This window comes from Salvia hispanica, chromosome 3, assembly GCF_029641045.1.
Source record: "Salvia hispanica isolate PSC_SH4W2 chromosome 3, Shi_PSC_v1, whole genome shotgun sequence".
Taxonomy (NCBI): Eukaryota; Viridiplantae; Streptophyta; class Magnoliopsida; order Lamiales; family Lamiaceae; genus Salvia; species Salvia hispanica.
Window position 1 is genome coordinate 22288792 of NC_142694.1, and position 23152 is coordinate 22311943.

The following is a 23152-nucleotide window of genomic DNA, read 5'->3' on the forward strand; positions in this document are numbered from 1 at the left end:
TTTAAATTTCATGTGGCACATTCATTAGGCTTATTCAATCTTCATTATACACTTTTCCATTCGATCCCACAATATCAACTTTCAAGTTCCACATCAACTCATTATTTCATCATCCCATCATCTGACATTACTGTTTTAAGAGTGTCCACAATAAGGTGGAACAGCCACGCCACAGCCTCAAAAACTTGTTCTCCTTGTCAGCACAACCACAAAAACTTATCCGCCTAATCAGCAGCACAGCCATAAATAAAAACTTGTCCAGCCACGCCACAGCCACAAATCACTTAATTTTATCAATTGTTTGTATACTTTAATTGGACTAGACTAAAATTAATTGGACAAAAATATTTTTTTTAAAAAAACATACTCCCTCTGTCCAGCTTTAGGAGTCCCGGTTGATCAATTTTGCATCCTGCTTTAGGAGTCTCGGTTGGGATAAACTAATAAAAAATGTCTACAAAGTAAGTAAAAAAGTGTTAAAAGTGGATCCCGACGTCCACTACAACATTTATTTATTACACACTCAATTAAAAGTGGGTCCCAACATCCACTACAATATTTATTTATTACACACTCAAAAACTTTCTTAAAACATGTGCCCGACTCAATCGGGACTCAATTGCGCGGCCGTGGCCGCAATGTCAGCCGCAAAATTTGCCGGGCGGCCGGCGATTCAACGACGACCGATCATTTTCAAGGGGGATGTAATGCAACCCCGTCGGACGGCCGCTCCTAACGATGACAACAATTTAAAAAAGTGAACTCGTCTTTCCTAGGGAAGCATGAGATTTCCCAAATGATGACAACATTTTAAAATAAACGAGTTCGTATTTCAGAATGTGTTATATAAAGCAAGCAAGAAAGACGCATCTAAATGAGAATCAGTAATTGAAAATGCACTGCAAAATATTAAAAAACTCTCTAGGAAAATTTGAGAACCCTAGTTTTTAAAATTCGATTATGTAAATTTTTAAGTTTGGATAGTATATTTTTTTTAATGAAAAATTCTCATTTTAAAAGTATTTGCATATATATTTAGTTAAGATATATTTATAATTAAATATATATTAAATTGTGATCATATTTATTTATGAAAAAAAATTCTCTTTCTTTTTTACTTTATTATTATGGGTCCACCATCCACTACGATGTCAATAATTTTTTTTCATTCTCTCTTATTTTTTCCTTAAATAATTTATTTACTTTATTATTATGGGTCCACTATCCACTACGATGTCAATAATTTTTTTTCATTCTTTCTTATTTTTTCCTTAAATAATTTATTTTTACGAGATGCAATGATTATTATTTTTTACATAACACAGTATATAATTAAATATGCATTGGATGTGATCATATGCAACATCATGACAAAAATCTAACATCATTTGGGAATTTGCGACGTCCATTGGACGAATTAGACATGTAGCGGGTATCGGTTGATTGCCGACCTGACGCTCATTTCCCATAAAATCAAGGTTGGAGTCGGGTAGCTTTAATTATTGATTATACCCGATGATACTCGAATGACCCGATTAGATGGACTTCATGCATATGCTCAAAACCACCTTTCATCAACAACCTTTCCAAAGTTTGCAGTCGAATTGTTCCTTCTCCAAGTCGCTCTAATAGTTTTAACTATTGGAAGCTCCCTACATTGTTTGACAATAAACAAGTCAACCAATGTTTACTTAAGGAGTGCATATAAATAGTTTACAAAATTAACATAAATAGAAAACGATTATGTACTTCCTACGTCCCACCGAAGATAATACAGTTTTCTTTTTTATTTGTCTCAACTAAGATGACTCAATACTAACAATAGAAAAACTTTTATCTCTATTGTATTTCATATCTTTTACTTTATTCTCTTCACTTAACATATTCCCCCCATCCCATAAAAATAAGGACATTTTCCTTTTTCACCCGTCTCATAAAATTATCTCATTTCCGTTTATAGAAATTTGTCCCTAACTCATTATCCATATACATCAATTTATTTACAATTTATACCACTAGAGCCCACCATTAAACATTAATCATAATATAGGTCTCACAATCTACTAACATTATTTTAACTACTCTTCTCATCGTCTCTCTTACTTTAAGAGTATCATTTTGATTATATACTCCCTTTGTCCACCAATACAAGAGAAGTTTTGACCTGACACGAGTTTTAAGAAATGCAGTAGAAAGTTGGTTGAAAAATTAGTGGAAGATTGGTCCTACTTTTATATACACCCCTCGTCCCAATAGACATGCAAAAAGATTTTATGCATGTTTGTGAGTTAATAAAAAGAGAGTAAAGTAAGAGAGACTGAAAAGTAGAGACGATGTTATTTCCATTTTAGGAAATGCTCAGGACAACTTAGAAAGGAAAATTTTACATTTTAAATGGGATGAAGAGAGTATTAGTTTTACATAATAAAATATGAGTGAGATAAAGTTAGTGGAATGTTGAATCCATTAACAAAAGTAGTACAAATATTATTGGTCGATGGATAAAAATGGCATAATAGAATTAGAAAATACAAGAAAAATACAAAAATTTGTTATTAATTATAATAAAAGTAGGATTAAATATTTAATATGAGATTGCTCCTAAATTATATAATAAACCGTAATAAATATAGAGATTCATGAAAACAAAGTCTACGTGACAAAATGGAGAGCTCTTATTGGCTGCAACGGCGTCACGTTTGCTAGTAATATTTGCCGCGTTAATGAATCTTAATAAGTCGGCGTTGCCTCTCGCGTGAATCCCCACCAAAATAAACCACGCGCCACAAGAACTAGCCACATACCGTACTCTCCTTTGATTGTAGGACACGCGCCGCCGCAGAAGGTGTGGGTTCCCCATCTAAAAAACCGTTTACGTTTTCAATTCCCTGTTCTGCTATTGACTCCTGCAACTAAAAAAACCCAGCAAATTTGTGGGATCGGATTTCACTATGAATCCCGAATCCTATCGTTTCTATATATTTTCTCTCCAAAATTGCTTCTTTTAATTTCTGATTCGTGGTGGATTTTGTGGAATTTCCCAGGGTTTTGTATTTTAGCCGCGTAGAAATTTTACGTATCTTATTAGCTGTAAATTCGCGTGTAATTATTGTGCTTATTGGAATTTCGATGGCCGAAGCTAAAGCTGTTGGTGTTGGTAAGAAGAAACACTTGAAAAAATCGAAAGAGGGGAAAGGTGGAATGACGAAATTGGCAGCAATTGGGGCAGCTTTGGTGGTGGTTGTGGCCATTGCTATGACGTACAATCATTCTCAAATTCACAAGTCTTGCCATTGTTCTCAGGTTCTCTTCGTTTTCCTCTTTGTGTATTTTGTAGTTTCCCCATTCTTGTTTATATCGGAAATGGTGGAATTGTGTGTGACGAAATTTTCGAGGTGGAAATCTGTGAAATGGTTGGGAGTGATGGATAGAGTAATCCACTGCGAAAGATTGCAACTGAAGAAATGGGGAAATCTTGTTAATACAATTGAACATGATTTATTCAATTCCTTAAATTGATTTTTCATGGAGAAATCTTTCTGCCACTATCTTTAATTTCTTCTGATATTGTCTATCGTAAAACCTCTCTTTCTGTAATGCATGCCAATCTTGAATAATTGAGCAGTATAAATCTTGATTCTAGTGTTAAGTAGTCGTGAGCTGTTTGCACTATTTTGTACTATCAATCATGATAATTCGTTTCCTTTCATGTTTGTCTATACCAAGCTTTTGCGATCCAGTTATGCGATCGGGATTTTTTCTGCAAATTAACTTTACGAAAGATCGACATATCCTTATATCATGTATACTGCATTATGCAGGATGCATAATTGGTTGGCTGCATACTGCATTACATGCTCATGTTTATCTATAATCATGTAGGCAGAGGACATTCATGTACACAATTGCTGGATCAAGGAGGACTAAGTCTTCATTCTTTTACTTGCTAATTATGCAGGATGCTCGAAAGTATACTGGTATTGTTGAGGACTGCTGTTGTGATTATGAGACGGTGGATAGTCTTAATGAGGGTGTACTGCACCCTTTACTACAAGATCTTGTTAGGACTCCATTTTTTCGATACTTTAAGGTTAGCTATTAATCTAAATGTTCGAACTTGTTTGGGTTCGGTCTTGTTAGGGCTCCAATAATTGAATGTAAATATAACATATCACTTTTGTTTGGGTTGTCATCCGTAATAAGGGATCCGTTTAATACTTTACTTGGTAAAACATGACAGGTTAAGTTGTGGTGCGACTGCCCCTTTTGGCCTGATGATGGTATGTGCAAGTTGCGTGATTGCAGTGTATGTGAATGTCCAGAAAATGAATTTCCAGAACTTTTCAAGCGGCCGATTCAGTATGGTTTGTCATCTGATGACCTAAAATGCCAAGAGGGGAAGCCACAGGCAGCCGTTGACCGTACTCTGGATTCTAAGGCCTTCAGGGGCTGGATAGAAGTTGATAATCCATGGACCCTTGATGACGAGACTGATAACAGTAATTACTTGCAACTTTATTTTTTATCTGCATATTTATTGTATTAATTCTTTTTCTTTACTGGAAATTATTTTTCTGTTTGCACTGATTATACTTGTATTATTCCAGATGCAGATGTCTTATCCTCATTCAATAATTGTTTTGATATTTGTATAAGAATGATCCGTGCCCTGATTGATGTTCTCTGACTTGCAGGTGGGATGACATATGTTAATCTGCAACTGAATCCCGAGAGGTATACTGGCTATACTGGACCTTCAGCTAGAAGAATATGGGATGCTATATACTCAGAAAACTGTCCAAAATGTCAGTTTCTTGCCTTTAAGATATACTGCAATGGGATGCTATTTACTTTAGATGTTAATGCCTACTATCACTGTTTCTTCCCAGATGTTTCAAACTCCTTGCAGTCTATCTATGTTGTTTGTCTCATTGAGAAGCTACCAATGTCTCCAGGAGAAAGTTATTGTTTTCTGAGTTGGGCCGTGTGTTAGCATGTTAAATATTTTTCCTCATCAGTCATTCCTGATTACAAATTTGATTAGAGACTTTGGATGGACATATAACATACATGCCTACATCATAACTTTATTTCTTAGTCATTCTTCATTTATTTTTCCTTTTTCAGCAGATAGAATAACTATGAGCTGCTTGATGTGAATTTCAATAGTAAATTTTCCACTTTTCTTGTTTTGGAAAATAATTTATCTATAAGTTTTTCAATAAATAAATAGACGATGGTAATATGCTTCTCCTCCATCCATTAGGTCGGGCGTTCGAGTCATCATGGGGTCGATGGAAAACCATTATTGATCCTCTTTAAAAAAAATCAGTAAATAAATGAATAAAATAGTTGTTTTCTACTCCTAGTCATATATTTATTAATTTGAGAAGAGCATTATACTTTTTATGATGCTGTATATTTGGCAATTTGAAGGTCGTCTAAACCAGTTTATTTCTTTTATGTTTTCCAGATCAATCAGGAGAGATTTGCCAGGAGAAAAAAGTTTTATACAAGCTAATTTCTGGCCTTCACTCCTCAATTTCAATTCATATTGCCGCTGAGTATCTGCTCGATGAAGCTAGAAATAAGGTTTCTGTCTTCTCCTTTATTCTTGTATTCTTATTTAGAATCACATTTTACTTGGTTTTCTTCAAAGATTCAAATTCTTCTGATAGTATTACATAGTTAAACGAACAGCCTTTTTCATGAAAACCAGCACAGACTAGAAACCTAATAAATTCATTGCTATTCCAGTGGGGTAGAAATTTGGAGCTGATGTATGATCGTGTGTTGAGGTATCCTGATCGTGTGAGAAATTTATACTTCACTTTCATGTTTGTTCTCCGAGCTGTGACAAAAGTAAGCCTTTCACAATTTCATCTTGATTAATAAGGTGTAAGATATACTGGTTTGTATCGACACATTTTTTGTGTTTCGTCTGGCTTCACGTGATGCAGGCTGCAAATTACTTGGAGCAGGCTGAATACAATACTGGTAATCTCGAGGAGGACCTGAAAGCACAGTCTTTAATGCGCCAGCTACTGTACAACCCAAAACTACAGGCTGCATGTCCACTCCCGTTTGATGAAGCTAAATTGTGGCAAGGACAAAGTGGGCCGGAGTTGAAGCTTGAGATTCAAAAGAACTTCAGGAACATCAGGTTTGTAACAACATTACTTGTCGAGTAGCATCTACCTAATATCCTTATGTGAATCAAACTCTATCGCTAGTCTTGTTTGCGCAAAATTCAGCAATTTTTACTTTAAGGGTGGAGTTTTGAACCTGAGGTTACTAGAATTAGGATACTTGTCTTGGAAGGTGAAATTATATTTAGATATTGGCAACTCATTTTTCATCATTTCTACTTTTGTGTTTGTTACCGTGCATACTCGATTTTTTTTATGCTTTTTATGCTAACTTGCTGCTATTATTGTGTATATTTTAGCGGTCTGATGGATTGTGTTGGATGCGAGAAATGTCGTCTTTGGGGTAAACTTCAGATCCTTGGTCTTGGAACTGCCCTGAAAATTCTTTTCTCCGTTGATAGTAAAAATCATCCAAACAAACCAGTAAGTTTAATACAACTTAGAGACATATATATGTTATTCAAGATCGGCTCATGTATCTTGCTAGGTGAAACATTTTTCGAGAATTAATGCTGATTGGATCTCTCTTGCAGCTGCAACTGCAAAGAAATGAAGTGATTGCTTTAGTGAACCTTCTTCATCGACTCTCAGAATCTGTTAAACTTGTCAATGAAATCGGTCCTTCAGTTGAAAAGACTGTGGAGGAGTTTACATCAGAGCCTTCAGTGCAAGAAATTAGTTTACTAGAAAGAGCACAGCTGGCAGTAGGAAGGATTCGGTAAGTACCTTATCTCCATATACATTTGTCTTTTATCTTCGGATGATATGTTTGTCTGAACTAGACTTGTTTCCCCCAGGATGATCCTTCCACTGTAGCTGGGCATAGTTTGTATGAATTTTGGAAGCTGTTATCGAGCATTTATACATAATACAGATCGAGCCGCTGTCGTTGACCCATCTTATTAAAAATGACAAGCTTTTAGAGAAGAGGCTGTAACTTTTTTGACAACCTAAAAAACATTTTTACCAGCAATCATATTTCTTGTTTTTTAGTGTTTTGTTGTCCCAAATTGGGGAGGCTTCGGAAGAATAGTATGTTTTGTAATGAAGAGAGTAGCCAGCAATTAAAAACCCTTGGTAGAAGCAAATTGTATTTACCATTTTCAGCGACTTATTCCTTTTTCAGATTTGCGTGCTCGAATATATAGTATTTGACTATTTGGTGATAAAGTGGCAATTTAAGTGAAACTAGTGAACACTCGACCCGATGCACATACATGTATAGTTCAAGTATTTCCATTTGAGTTCGACACAGGTTTTAAAATATATAAAAAAAAGTGTGGATGGAAAAAGATATTGATTTCATAATAAAAAACAAATGAAATAAGTTAGTGGAATTTGAAGTTTATATATTCGTTTATAGTAAAAAGTGAAATATGACTCCTAATGGCTAACAGATGTAGTACTGAATATTGTAGATATAGCCAATCTAAAAATTTATTAGAATTTAAATGGTCTTTATCTTTTATTTCCTCTGTCCCAACTAAGACGATACACTTTTCCTTTTGTTTTGTCCCATTTAAAATGACATGTTTCTATTTTTAGAAAAAATTAGCTATTTTAATGACAAACTACACCTTACTAACTGATAAAAACGGAAGACATAGAGGATGTGAATTCTCACACACGATGAATATAGCAAATTGGGTGAATATTTAAAATATTTTTCTCTCTAGTTAATACTTACACCTTACTTTTCTCTCTCCAATTTCACCCATTAACTAAAAACTCCAAAAATCTCGTGACGACTAAGAAATGTGTAATCTTAATCGAGACGCAGTGAATACTATATTAGAATTGTAAAATGTGAGTATTACAATACTTGTTAGCCATTCTTTACATAGAAAATATAATTGCAAAAGAAAGAAGAAACTATGTAGTCTGTAGAGTTGTGATCAATGTCGAACTAATTTTAAAGATCGAACTAGAGATCAAATTAGGACCATTAGATCTAGTTTTCTGATGAGATGTGCTACTGTGTAAATTATTTCGGTCTTTATTACAAGCCCACTTTACTTCATTGTAGTAGGTTTATTACTTCATTGTGGTACGTAATACCTTGAAATTATAGTATGTTTTTACTTACTTCCAATAGGTTTGAACTAAGTTTTTTACTTTATTCACTTTAAAAAATATTCATTCCAGTAGGTTTATCACTTCATTCAAAAATGTTATTACTTCATTGGATAAGGTATTTACTTCATTGCAGTATGATTTTAAATGTTTCTACACATACTTCATTCAAATAGTTTATACATCATTTAATGTGCTTATTACACCATTTAATTAGGCCATCACTTCATTTTGTCAAATTTTCAGAGACGGAGGGAGTAATTGTCAACTAATTTTACTTTCTTTTACCTACTACTTATATCATTACTCCCTCCATCCCATATTAGGAGTCACACTTCCGTTTCTGCACTCGTTTTATAAAAATGATACTCCCTCCGTCTCATTGAAGATGACCAACTTTCCTTTTTGGTTTGTCCCAACTAAGATGACCCATTACTTAAAATGGAAACACCTTTATCTCTACTTTATTCCCTCTCTTACTTTACTCTCTCCTCTTAACACACAAAATATAACTGCATAAAATCTCGTGCCGCTAAAGAAAGGGGTCATCTTCCTTGGGACGGAGGGAGTAATAAATAGTTGAAATGGAGAAATGGTAAAGTAAGAGAGAGAAGTTTTCTCTACATTATTCTCTCTCTTACTTTACCATTTCTCCACTTCAACTATTTATTACTCCCTTCGTCTCGCTTAAAATGACATGTTTTCCTTTTTAGTTTGTCCCAACTAAGATGACACATTTCCTTTTTTAGTAACTTTCTCTCTTCAATTAATACACTCAACCACTTTTTCTCACTCTTATTAAAATATCCATATTTTTTTCTCTCTCTACTTTAATACTTACACACCACCTTCTTTCTCTCCAATTAAACACTTTAACCAATAAACTCCTAAAATCCCGTGCCGGCTAAGCAATGTGTTTAGCCGGGACTGAGGGAGTATCATTTTTATAAAAGAGTGCAGAAACGGAAGTGTGACTCCGAATAGGGGACGGAGGGACTATTATTTAATTTACGTATTTTATTTTATATCATCATATTCATCATACTGGGTTAAAACATATTGGACTAAAATTGGATAGTTAGGAATCGTCATTCGTTCTGGTCGGTGTTCTTTCATGGTAGAATAAGAGAAATAATCATTTATTGCTTAAATGTTGTTGGGTGACCTTTTCTATATACACATTAATTCCAAAATAGGAAGAGTATATCATGTCGTTATGTGTCGTTGGATGATCAAAAACTTTTATGACCTACAAATTAGTTAACTGACAAATGATGGAAAATGTTTGTTATCATCAAACATTGTCGGACGACTTTTTTGACATAAACCTAGTTTCAGCATTTGCATTGTTATTAGTTGTCCATTGGCCCTGGCCATATAATAACCTGTCTAATTTCAAGATAAAAGAATGTATATAATATTTGGATATATCGTTATATATTATTGAGTAATCGTTATACACTCTCAACGAATCTATAATAAAAAATAAATAATTTATGTCTTTTAACATACAAACTATTTCATTGTTTATGCCGATATATATTATCAAGTAATCATTATACACACGCAACGAATCTATAATAGTAAATAAATAATTTATGTCATTTATGATACAAACTATTTCATTGTTTATTTAGTTATGTATTATCGATTAATCATTATACGCACGCAACGAATCCATAATCATTATATCGGTACACAACGTTCAACTCCCTCTTTAAAAATGCTGGAAATTATTAGTTATTTAAAATTATACAAGTCCTTCTTAAAAAAGTGTATCCAATTTTAGTAGAGTATGTATCTATATCTAAATCCTAATTTTGTCTCTGTCTAATCCTTTTTCAAAGTTATATTCCTTAAATAATGTGTATCCAAGACGGAGAGAATTTGTAACTGAAATTATATACTGGAAAGTAATATCAATTTACTGCATTCCTATTTATATTTTGTCTTGTTAAAAATACTCAATATTTCATGGGAAAAAGACAAATCTCTTACCATGTCAACTCAATGCATACTCAAACTTTGTTGAAATGTTGTAACTACCATGCAAACACATATCTCAATGCAACATTATTATTATTATTATTATTATTATTATTATTATTATTATTATTATTATTATTATTATTATTATTGTTGTTGTTGTTGTTGTTGTTGTTGTTGTTGTTGTTGTTGTTGTTGTTGCAACAAATCTATGTGACCAAATTTTGTACAACAAAAAACTAGTTTATTTGAAAAAAAATAGGTTTATTTATGCATTTAATTAATATATATGGATGCATATATAGTTCATGGAAAGTGCATAATATTGTGGTCATATATTTATGATTTGTGTATAACTTTTTACTTTTTTGGAACCATAAATGTAATTAGTGTATACTTTAATTCAAATTTTAAAAACAATAGAAAGGAAATTCAAATATAAATAAAAAATGAGGTTAAAAGCTAATAAATCTTTTTAACTTGTCTACTTACTACATTTATTATTTTAATATACAATTAATACATCAAATTATTAATATAACCTATTTTGGTTGTACAAAATTTGATTGTTTATCATCACTCTTGTTATTAATCCATTTATTTTTTCAAATCACTTTTTTTAAACATTTCTTAAAACTTGTGTCGGGTTAAAATAAGACACATATTGAGGGACAGAGTTAGAAGGAAAATTATATATGTAACACCTACATACTCATACACATCACATAGTAGTATATATTCAATGAACATGCACATGAATGTACACCATCACTGCTGTAAAGAAAGTAAGAAACCTTGTAGTCTATATATCACTATATGAATGCATCCGTTTGTTGATCCTTAATTGTGGACGAGATTTGAGATGATGTGATAGTTGACTTTTAATTATGCATGCATTTCCATATATATCCTCATTATAGTTTGGGTATTTCGGTTTTAACCTCGTTTATTACATTTATAGGCACCAAGTTGTTGAAAAAAATTTAATTTCCCCTCCAAAAAGTTTTCAGTTTGCGCGCCTTTTTTAACTATTATAAATAGTACCCACACCTCCATTATTGTGTACACAGCCGTCGTTGGTGAGTGCTAATGATAACAAACACCATGGTCTCACTTCTTTCATCTACTCGGATATAGTTGTTGATGCTTGTTGTTCCAATTACCATTACGTGCAGGTTATTGTGACGCAGAGCACTGGTGTCGTAGGTGATGGCAATGCAGGTGGTGGCGCTCCCGGAGGTATGTTTACCTTTTTCAGAAGTTTAAGCTCGAACCAATATTACTGACATTGTGTGTGTTGGGTTTGCTTATACAGGTAACCCGCAAAAATCCCACAGGAAATATAAGAAGGGTGATCGCACGCGTAGAATGTGGATCCCACGTGAGGAAGAAATCCTGGCTGCGACTTTGGCCGAACTGGTGGCTTTAGGGTGGAAGTCGGATGACGATTTCCAGACAGGTTACCTCCAAAAGTGTGAGGACAGCATAAGGCAGGAGTTTCCAACAACTGATGTGAAGGGCACTCCTCACATTGTGTCTAAAATAATGGCGTTGCTAGGACCAGTGTTGGGTTTAACGTCAACGGTGACTACAAGATAGACATCGACGACGATCAATGGGAACACGTTGTTCAGGTTAGCGAATGAATCTGTGATACACGTCCTTATTTCGTTGAGACTTTGTGTGTTGACATTTGGTATCTTTCTGTGAAGCTTGACCACCCAAGGCGAAGTTCATGCGTAACAATTCTTGGCCCCTCTGGGAAACGTGGAAGCTGATTTTCGGCAAAGATCTTGCCACTGCAGCCGGAGCTGAGACTGTGTTCGATGCTGCTGTGCGGGTTCGGTCCACTTTGGGTGGAGGAAGTCAGTGTGACGAGAGTGATTCGCATGCCGGCTACGACGAAGATCATCAAGTGGATTCTAATGTGCACGACAACGACCTGTTGGTAGATCCTCAAGTACCCGAATACAGCGACAAGCAAACTTCTGTTGCGAAGACCGGAGGTGTCAAACGTAAAGCGACGACCTCGGACGCAATGCTTATGGAATTTCTAGCAAATCTCCATGCTGAGATGACCACGAGGTTGGAAGCCATTTCCTCAAGGATCGGCTATAGGTCTACATTGGACACGCTCGCCAGGCGGTGTTCGAGAAGCTTGGTGATGTGAAGGGACTCACCCTTAACCAAAGGTATGAACTATGTAACATTCTTGGGGATAAGCCACAACGTCTGGAGGTGTTCATGGGTATGCCGGCAGAAGCTCGTCTTGGATATCTTCTTAAACTGATGGACGAGTAGTGTGGTTCCGCAATCCATAATTGTTCGCGTATTAGTATGTTTTTAAGTATGTCCGTGATTTTTAGTTTGTCGTGTTTATGTTGGGAACGGGTATTTTGCAACTCACCCTTGACGGAAGGTTTAATATGGTTTTGTACGTTCTTGTTTCAATGGGGTGCTTATGTACATTTGTTCTTGTTGCGTCAATGGTGCATTTGTTTGTTCAACAAATTTGACAGTAAGAAAATCTATTAAACTGAGGCACTTAATTTATTTCGACGTAGAATAAGTCCAATCGTTTTAACTTTCCATTATGGTAAAAAAGGACTTGCATGGACTTCATAGTAGCTTATCTCCTACGTACATAGAATAACTTCAACGACAAACCCTACTACTTAGTACGGTTAACATTACTAAATAAAAAAAAATACACTTTCACAAATATATAGTGAAGTGCGGTTGAGGGCATTATGTTCTTGGGAGGTAGTCTAAACCAAAGGATCATATTTCAAAAACCAAAACGTGCCACAAAAGTTAATATGATCGTCCATTCATAAAGCATAGCCACCCCCTCAAGACGATGCTCTTACGGTGATGCTTACTATTTTCCAACGCGGCGCCAATACCTCATTGGGGAGTTGGACGCTGCGGGACTGTGTCCTCATATCGTGCCCGAAAGCTAGGTCTAGGGGCAACATCAATGAAGTGAATGCTCGGTTTTTGGAGAGAGTCCATGTCGTTTGGTGGATCGTCCTCGTCAAAGGGTTTGCGTCGGACAATGGGTTTTGGAATAGCGTCTTAAAAGTTCACTTCATCGTCATCGGTGTCTACGTCCATGTAGTCTACGCCTTCCGACGAGTTCATCGCGTCCTCAGTGGATGAAGAAATGAGTATGACCTCCACTTCCGGTGCGGGGATTTTCTGACCTGTAGAGAACATCGTTCGAAGCCAATTGTATTCGGGGTCGTCATGGTACTAGTAAGCGACCGCGAACAAAGTTTTCTGCATGTTAATGGTCAGTTTTTTATTTCTATTTCAAAAACTGGATACCCAAAAATTTATTTTTTGATTAATTTTATGTAATTTGGGTATGTTATTTGCCTTATGTGAAGTTCATTGTGGTGATTTTGAATCAGAGCCAGTGTGTGAAGAGGAAGAAGATAGATGTTGTCAGTTGCTATGAATCCATTATCAAGAACACTCTTCAATGAGGGCATTTTTGGCAACTCGTGCAATTGATAAGCCATATTTATTTAAAAAATAATGATTTATGTGGAAACCAGAATCAAAACGTGGAAACTGAACTCATGTATTTAATCTTCATTACTGTGGATCCCACGTTGGCAAATCATGTCCAGATTTATTTCTACACCTTCCACTCCAAAGAAGGTGAACACGTCCTAAAGTGAAATGTGACAAATAAGACAGATGATAATGAAAAAACTTAACAAAATTTAACCAACTTGAAAGTAATATGGAAACGTGTGTCCATATTTTGGTGTCAGTGACTAGTCACTTCACATTTCTCTATTTTAAAGACCCCAATATTTGATGACACGCATGAGTTTGTATCTTTATAATCTATATAATCTATATCTATATAATCTATATAAATATATAAAGTCACAATTTTTTTAGAGGGAAATCAGCCAAGTTTTTGGGAGAAAAATCAGAGGGAATTAAGGTCAATCTTAGCATTTTTTTCTTTTAATTTATATTGCATTTTCCTTATTTGAGTGGAAGTTTTTGATCTAATGGTTAATACAATTAACATTTACAACGTTGTCTTTATCCAAGAAAAAAAGCTTTGAATGCCAAAGGCCATTAATCAATCAATCAAGAAATATCTAATTAAATTGTAAATGCTTGCAAAAAGAACTTGAGCAATGAATACTATGGGTGGGGAATTATACCGAAATACCGGACTTATCGTACCGAAAAAATACCAAAAATACCGATTTTTTGGTATACCGTACCAAATCTTTTCGGTACGGTAACGGTATTAGATTTCCTATACCGCGGTATACCGTGGCATACCGAATCTTCGGTATACCGTTGATTATTAAATATAAATAAATATCTATATATATATAGAGAGAGAGTTGTGATCAATGTCGAACCATTCTTAAGGGCCGAACTAGAGACCAAATTAGGGCCCTCCATTTTTCTAATCTTGTGGTTAGGATTAATTTACAATTAATTTAATTTTTTATTCAAGAAAAACAAGTTGAGGGGTATTTTCAGAAAGCAGTTTATTAAGCTTCAACAATACGTGAATCTCTTTCCTTCTCAATTCTGCGATCTTCATACAATCTTCACTCAATCTTCATCAATTGTTTTCAATGTTCTCGCAATTTACGTGAGCTGTATAATCTGAATCAACATATTCTTCAATCTGCACCAACATCTTCTCAATCTGCATTGATCTCCACGATTTGCCTCAGTCGCGATCTGCCTCAATCTGCAATTCCTTCAATTCACGTTCTACCTCCATCGTGTTTTGCTTCCTCAATTCACAATTTTTTTGCAATTTCTGCATCGTCGAACAATCGTGACCAAATTCCTTCAATTGCTGCATCGTCGAACAATTGTGTGTTTTGCAATTGGTGCATCTAATTCTCGAATGATATGCCTCAGTTTTCGCAATTCCTTCAATTCACGATCTACTTTAATTGTCATCCATGGAGAATTCCACACGTGAAATTCATCAGCAGCTCGATGGTGTAGGAACGACACCGACAAATTCTATGGTTGAAGATGGATCTTCATCGACCAATAATGAAGAAGCTAGTATTGGATCAATTCTGGATTATCTACAACATCAAAGAGGCACTCTATTGTAGTGTATATGCAATTGATCCATGGGCTTAAAACTAATGAAGTAAAACAGTTTTTTTTCATGTTTGTAGTGTATATGCGATTTGTAATCATAATGAACTAATCTTTGGTTATCCTCAAGTAATAATAAGTAAAACTGAACTTCTGTTCTTGTTGAATATTAAATGTTGATATTATTGTAGTGTATATGCGATTTGTACTCATAATGAACTAAACTTTGGTTATCCTGAAGTAATAACAAGTAAAACTCAACTTCTATTCTTGTTGAAAATTAAATGTTGATATTATTGTAGTGTATATGCGATTTGTACTCATAATGAACTAAACTTTGGTTATCCTGAAGTAATAACAAGTAAAACTGAACTTCTGTTCTTGTTGAATATTAAATGCTGATATTATTGTAGTGTATAGGCGATTTGTACTCGTAATGAACTAAACTTTGGTTATCCTGAAGTAATAACAAGTAAAACTCAACTTCTGTTCTTGTTGAATATTAAATGCTGAAATTATTGTAGTGTATATGCAATTTGTATGCATAATGAACTAAATTGTGGTTATCCTGAAGTAATAACAAGTAAAACTGAACTTCTGTTCTTATTGAATATTAAATGTTGATATTATTGTAGTGTATATGCGATTTGTACTCATAATGAACTAAACTTTGGTTAACCTGAAGTAATAACAAGTAAAACTGAACTTATGTTCTGGTTGAATATTAAATGCTGATATTATTGTAGTGTATATGCGATTTGTACTCATAATGAACTAAACTTTGGTTATCCTGAAGTAATAACAAGTAAAACTGAACTTCTGTTCTTGTTGAATATTAAATGTTGATATTATTGTAGTGTATATGCGATTTGTACTCATAATGAACTAAATTTTGGTTATCCTGAAGTAATTAACAAGTAAAACTGAACTTCTGTTCTTGTTGAATATTAAATGCTGATATTATTGTAGTGTATATGCGATCTGTACTCATAATGAACTAACTTTGGTTATTATGAAGTAATAACTAGTAAAACTGAAACTTTGTTCTTGGTTGAATGAATAGTTTTGTTTGTTTAAATTTTCCAAATTAATTCAAAGTGAGATTGAGGAAGCAATTGATAATGTCTTATTTGTTTTTATAATGGCTTATTTGTTCTTTATTATGATTTTTTTTTTATGCTGAAAATATTTTATAGTTCTATAGTTTAGCTTATTATGAAAATAGATCATTAGCTTATTAATTGACATGAGGTTATTATATCATTAAATAGAATATTTAGTTCATTTGTATGTGCAAATAACACAACAGTTAAGTTTAAACCATAAACCCATACAACGCAGTAAATAGATACTTCATAATGAAAGCCTGATACTTCATTATTATAGATTTCAACTTCATTATTATAGTTTATTACTTCATTCTACAAATTAACTACTCAATGAACTATATCTATTATCTAATGTGGCATTTAAATCTAATAAAGAACAAAATTAACTACCCAATGAACTATATCTATTACCCAAATTAACTACGCAAAACAGATCTATGTATATTTCAAAACTTAATCTGCTAAAATCTTCATTTCTTCTTTAAATATGTTGTAATCATTTTCTCAACATCTATTACATGGTGTTTGCTTTCCTCCTCATAGTATACTGTTGTAACTTGTTTGTTGTTGAAGCTTGTATGGCTGTTATTCGCTATCATCAACGCCGAGCAATATTTGGCCCTCAAGCTCTGGAGCACACCCGAACTTGATTTTTTTAAGCCACAGTTCCAGCAACCTTCGCGCTCACCCTTGTATGTTTCCATGTGGCACATTAGAAATACTCCACAGTCTTCAACATTTTCAAAATTTATCCATGACATTTTTAATCTCTGTATTTTAGCATTGGATATTGTCTTGCACTGTTTGTGAAGACCAATGTTGGTGAGGAAGTGACAAAAATATGATCTCTGCATGTATAAAACAAAATATATGTTATTTTTAGTTGTGTATCATATGTAAGTGTAATAAAATTAAATCATATGTGAAGAATACAAACCACAGTCTCTGGAATGTCACTATAATTGGTTGTAGATCATTGTCATCGTCATTTTCAGAGTTATCTAGTACAGCAATTCCATTTCTTTTGAAGCAAAAGCAAATACCATAATAATGCTCATTCACACAAATGGGGAAAAAGACCTATGTAATGAAGTAAAAGATCACACGCATGAAGTAAAAAACTGGGAGAATGAAGTACTGTTAAATATCTGAAGAATATGAAACAACACAGCAGTTGAGTCTATTACTTCATTATTAAGTTTTATTACTTCATCATCCTGAAATATTACTTCAAACAGAATGAATAAAAGGCAAGGTAAAAAATAGTTCATTCAGTACGATTGTTACTTCATTATACTGAACTATCGTAATATTTCTGTTCTAAAGAAATTCTTGCATCCTTCTTCTTTTGAGAGGAATTTTCACCTATACATAAGAGTACAAAATAAATTTACAACATATCATATACAATTATAGATAGTTCACTTAGAATACTATGTTACTTCATTTAATGTCATTTTCATTTTATATTACTTTATTAAAGACACAACTAACTTCACTATATCAATTTACTACTTCATCAAAAAGAATACGTAGTTAGTTTATTTTAATGTGCAAACAACACATCAGTTAAACATGTTACTTCATTGTAATATTTTATTACTTCATTTTTAGAGTCATTTACTTAAGTATAATGTTTTATTACTTCATTTTAGTAATAAAACCTACTGTATAAGCAGATCATTTTATATTACTTCATTATCATAACTTATTACTTCATCTTATCAATTTACTACTTCATTAAAAAGAATGTGTACTTCATTTTAATTTGGAAACCACACATCGGTTAAGTTTAATTCTAAAACCCTAAACTCATACAACACAATAAATAGAGAGTTCATATTTAGTGTCTATTAATTCATTACAATGCTTTATTACCTCATTTTACGAATTTACTACTTCATAGGCTAATATATTAGGGCTTTAACTTCATTTTATCAAATTACTACTTCATAACAAATAATTTTTATACCTTCTTCCTCAACAATTTTTCTTCCAGTAGCTGATTCGTTGTGGTTAGTTGATTGTTTTACTTTCGATTTAGCTGTCTTCTTACGATTATATTTGAGTCCTGTTTTGATTAAAATCAGAAACAAATTTAAGAATTAGATGAAGTAAATTAAGATTAAAAATCTGGAAAGCTTAAAAGGTGTATTACCTTCACCAGGAGTTCTACTCCTAAACTTATACTCCCAAATACATTATTTCTTCTTTAAGTAGTCCTCGGGATTTGCTTTCTCGACCGACTGTAAGTTAGAGGATTTTTCCTTGACATTTTGTTCACCTATATACAAGAAACGCGGAACAACAATTCAACATTTGAAACACATTTCATATTACATCATTAGAAGAGTGTATAACTGCATCAATTAGGTTATTTACTTCATTATATGTATACTTCTTCAGAGACTTATACATACAAAACATGTCAGTTTATATTACTTCATTACTTAAGGTTATTACTTCATCAGTTAGGTTATTTAGTTCATTCAATGTCATTTCTTCCAAAATATGCATACAAAATAGTAAGTTAGTTTATATTACTTCATTTCTTGAGATCATTACTTCATAAGTTATTTAGTTCATTCAAAGTTATTTTTTTAGCAAAATATGCGTGCAAAACATTTCAGTTTTCTATTACTTCATTTCATGAGGTTATTACTTCATCGAATAAATTAGTTAATTCATTCAATGCTATTTCTTTACAAAAATATGCATACAACACCCAGTAAAGAAAATTCATACAACACAGTTAACTTCATTCTATAATTTACTACTTCATTGTAACTTGGTCGTAACTTCATTTTTTATCTTCTGGCGTAGGGATTTGGCTTGTAGTGCTTACTTCTGCTGAACATCAGATGAACTTTCCTCGTGGTTGAACATCAGATGAAATTTCCTCGTGATTTGACTTCTCTACTGGCTGTGATTTTCACAGCCTGCGAGTATATTTGACGCCTATGTTGACCTTACGCCGCTATGCTTCATGAACTAATTGAATAAAAATCAGAAACCAAATTACCAGGTCATAGTAGAGACACATTAACTAGAAGTAATCACATTAACCACATACGTAGAGACACATAAACACATTAACCAGAACTAGAGACACATAAACAAGTCATAGTGGAAATAAAAAAAAAACATAGCCATAAATTAACCAGAAGCAAACATTAACCACAAAAAATAAGAAAAAACAAAATCAAGAACCAAACTAATAGCAAATATAGATCGAACAAATTGTAGAATCCTAATTCCACTTCAGCATCAATCTAAAACATGTCAATATTCCAAAAGCAGCAACACACGAGTGATATTATATATTCTCAAACGGGACAGCGTGGGTGAATCGACTATAGTTGAATCAGCTGGAGATGTTGAATCGATTATTGAGATGAAGATACTGAATCGATTTTAGTTGATGATGAATCGATTGGAGTGAGATGAATCGGCTGGAGATTTGGAGATGCGGAGAAGAAGAAGTAGCTTTGTGGAAGAAAATGCGTTGATTTATAGAAAAATTCTTCGATTTGGAGAAGTATTCTTCGATTTGGAGAAGAAGAGGGCGAGAGAGATGAGAAAGAAGAGGCGCGGCGTGAATGAGGAGAAGCATCGTTGAATTTTTTTTACCCTAGACGTAATTTGACCGAAATACCCCTAATTTGAAGTATATTGCTTACATAATGAAGTAGCGAAATTCACGAGGCATGGTTTAATCTCATCCATTAAAATCTAGATCTAATGGCCCTAATTTGGTCTCTAGTTCGGTCTTTAATACTCCCTCCGTTTCTTCATAGTTGAGTCATTTTTCCATTTCGGTAAGTTTCTTCATAGTTGAGTCATTTCTATATATGGTAACCTTTTTCTCTTTCTTACTTTACTCTCTCTTACTTTATTCTCTCTACTTTATTCACTTTATACTTTATTCTCTCTACATTTTCCTCTCTCTTACTTTTTTATCTATTTATTTAACACACCCAATATTTCTTTCTAAAACTCCGTGCCGAAAAGTTTCGCCTCAACTATGGCGAAACGGAGGGAGTACTGGATTTGTGAATAATGGGACTCTATATAGCTATATATATATATATATATATATATATATATATATATATATATATATATATATATATATATATAGGGGTGCGTTAAAATGACAACACTCTTAAAATGACACTGTGACACCACGCTAGCCTGCAATATTATATATGCTAGACTGCAATAGTATAAACGCTAGACTGCAATCTATAGATTGCAGTCTAGCGTATTGGATATTGCAGTTGGAAAAAATTGCAGTCTAGTGTATTGGATATTGCAGTCCGTGAAAATTTATCCTTAAGCAATTTTTATGATTGCCACATGGCAACTTATTATTCGTCCACATGTACAAATGATTGGCTAGGAATGGTGGTATGGTGTTACTTTAAGAGATGTTGTATATATATATATATATATATATAGGGATGTGATCAGGTCCATAAGTGAAATTCTGTCAAAAATCAAAGCAAATCTCAACCATTGGATCCTGTAATGTAACCGTTAGATTAATGCCACGTGTCACCTAATAATGTAGATCGTGTAGTCTAATAATGTAGCTCGGCTAATAATGTAACACGCCGTAGTCTAATAATGTAGATTGTGCAGTCTAATAATGTAGCCTAGTTAATAATGTAACGCTTTTAGTGTAATAATGTATCTCGGGTATTATGATCACAACCATCGAATCTGAGGATCCAAGTGCTGAGATTTGCTTTGATTTTTGACAGAATTTGCCTTATGGACCATAGTGCGCCCCTATATATATATATAGGATTGTGTTAAAATGACAACACCTCTTAAAGTGACACTGTGACACCACATATACAACAATATTATAAACGTTACACAACAATATTATAAACGATACACATCAATCTATAGATTGATGTATAGCGTGTTGGATATTGTTGGCCGAGAAAAATTGCTGCATACAGTGTTGCATATTGTTGATCGTGTTTTTTACCCTTTTTTTTGCTACATGGCAGCTTATTATTCGTCCATGTGTACAAATGATTGGTTAGGAATGATGGTATGGTGTTATTTTAAGAGGTGGTGACACCCTAACACTCCCCTACCTATATATATAATATTTATGTTATATTTATAGGATTATTATTATATATATAAAACCCTTATATTTATAGCAGGTTGGATCCTCCATTTTCAGTTTCATCTACAAGTAATGTCTTTAGTCAAATTCACCAACAAGGTTTTAAGAAATGAAGATATTGTTGCTCATGATTTTATAATTTGTTTTGGATTTGGTTGTCAAAGTTTTATAAATTTGAATATTAGAATGACTGTATGAAGATTAATTGTTTTACATTTTTTGAAGTAGCTGAACAATAGAATTATTTTTTTAAAAAATATTTTAGGTATAACAGGTATAACGGTATTATGTACCGAAGTTCGGTATACCGGAATGCAATACGGTATACCGAAAACACGGTATGGTAACGGCATCAAAAAGTACCATACCGAATTTCTGGTATACCGAACTCCGGTATACCAAAAAATTCGGTACGGTATCGGTATGGTGTTTTGTCATACCGTAACTTTCGGTACGATATACGGTATGACACTCAAAATACGGTATACCGTACCGAACCACCCCTAATGAATACTCTCTTAGATAGAAACATCTTTTTTAATGTCCATTCATTTAATTATTTTTATTATATTGTTAATAAATATTAAATAATGAATTAATTAACTATACTAAAAAGCAAAAAAAAATTAGGTAATTTTGGGTATGGAATATACGCCAGCTTGCAAGATGTTTCTAACAATACTTTTTTTTTTAATTGTATTTTAAAAAGCTAAAACAACATTTTTTAAACCAACAGTTAATTCATTTTGCTACCATAAAACTGCCTTACATGTTTAGACTAACAGTTAATGGTAATTAAAGTTGATTTCACTATAAATCAATCAATTAAACCACTTCGCAGAGCAGATAATAAGCTTTAAAAATATTTGGAGGGGGTGGGGGAATTTTTCTATATATACCATCTTGACACAGATTCATCTACATCATTATTTCTTTTCTCTATCTAAAATCTCAATGCATTTGTTTTCTCTCTAGAACCTTACTACGTTTATTTTATATTTTGCAGATATTACAGGTTAAATGAAGGTACGAAACTAATTTTTTAGTTTGTTGTTTCATTTTCTTATTTATTTATATTTCTGCACATCTCCTACACCACCTATCTGAAACAAGTGTAAACAGCGAAAGACGCCTATGCGGAAATCTGAAATAAGTGCAAACAACAAAAGAATAAAAAACAGAAGGTCAGCTGCGGAAATATGTAAGAAAGATGAGCAGAAATAAATTACTTTTAGCAATGTTGTTTCAAATTGAACTATTATATTTATATGCAAGCATCATAATTTTCACTGTTTATTCAAAGCGGTGAAGTTGGAAAAGAATGAGCAATTGAACTATTATTTTTATGAAATAAAAAGGTTTGCATAGATTTTTTTAAGGGGAGTGAAAGAATGGTTTGGGAATTCTGTAATTGTACTGCTCCATAGAAAATATGTGCAGGATACATCCTTTTAAAGGCAAGACTCAATGTACATATGGAAAACCTAATCACCGTGATTCTATTCTATATTTGGACTAAGATTATTTGGAATCAATCACCTTAATTATGTGATTTCTTTCCAACACTCCCCCTCAAG

General features: G+C 33.3%; 1 protein-coding gene and 1 pseudogene across 2 annotated transcripts; both read left to right on the forward strand.

Annotated features, from left to right (window-relative positions):
* Positions 1-2724: 2724 nt before the first annotated feature.
* On the forward strand, positions 2725-7319 carry ERO1 (endoplasmic reticulum oxidoreductins 1). Of its 2 annotated transcripts, XM_048108710.2 has the most exons (11): positions 2725-2845; positions 3140-3303; positions 3959-4090; positions 4241-4499; positions 4695-4805; positions 5474-5592; positions 5758-5862; positions 5961-6163; positions 6449-6572; positions 6683-6867; positions 6947-7319. In XM_048108710.2, exons 2-11 carry the CDS (start codon positions 3202-3204, stop codon positions 6963-6965), a joined length of 1359 nt encoding a protein of 452 aa, XP_047964667.1. In that variant the 5' UTR covers positions 2725-2845; positions 3140-3201; the 3' UTR covers positions 6966-7319. The 2 variants fall into 2 exon arrangements, with proteins under 2 accessions (XP_047964667.1, XP_047964665.1); XM_048108708.2 differs by lacking the exon at positions 2725-2845 and having other exon boundaries at positions 2861-3303.
* A 4624-nt stretch (positions 7320-11943) lies between these two features.
* On the forward strand, positions 11944-12647 carry LOC148930378 (uncharacterized; annotated as a pseudogene).
* The last annotated feature ends 10505 nt before the right edge of the window (positions 12648-23152 follow it).

Coding starts and splice junctions, on each gene's coding strand:
- ERO1 (XM_048108708.2), top strand. CDS start 3,130: ATGGCCGAAGCTAAAGCTGTTGGTGTTGGTAAGAAGAAACACTTGAAA. Junction 4,806..5,473: donor CTCAGAAAACTGTCCAAAAT/GTCAGTTTCTTG, acceptor TATGTTTTCCAG/ATCAATCAGGAGAGATTTGC. Junction 6,164..6,448: donor AAGAACTTCAGGAACATCAG/GTTTGTAACAAC, acceptor TGTATATTTTAG/CGGTCTGATGGATTGTGTTG.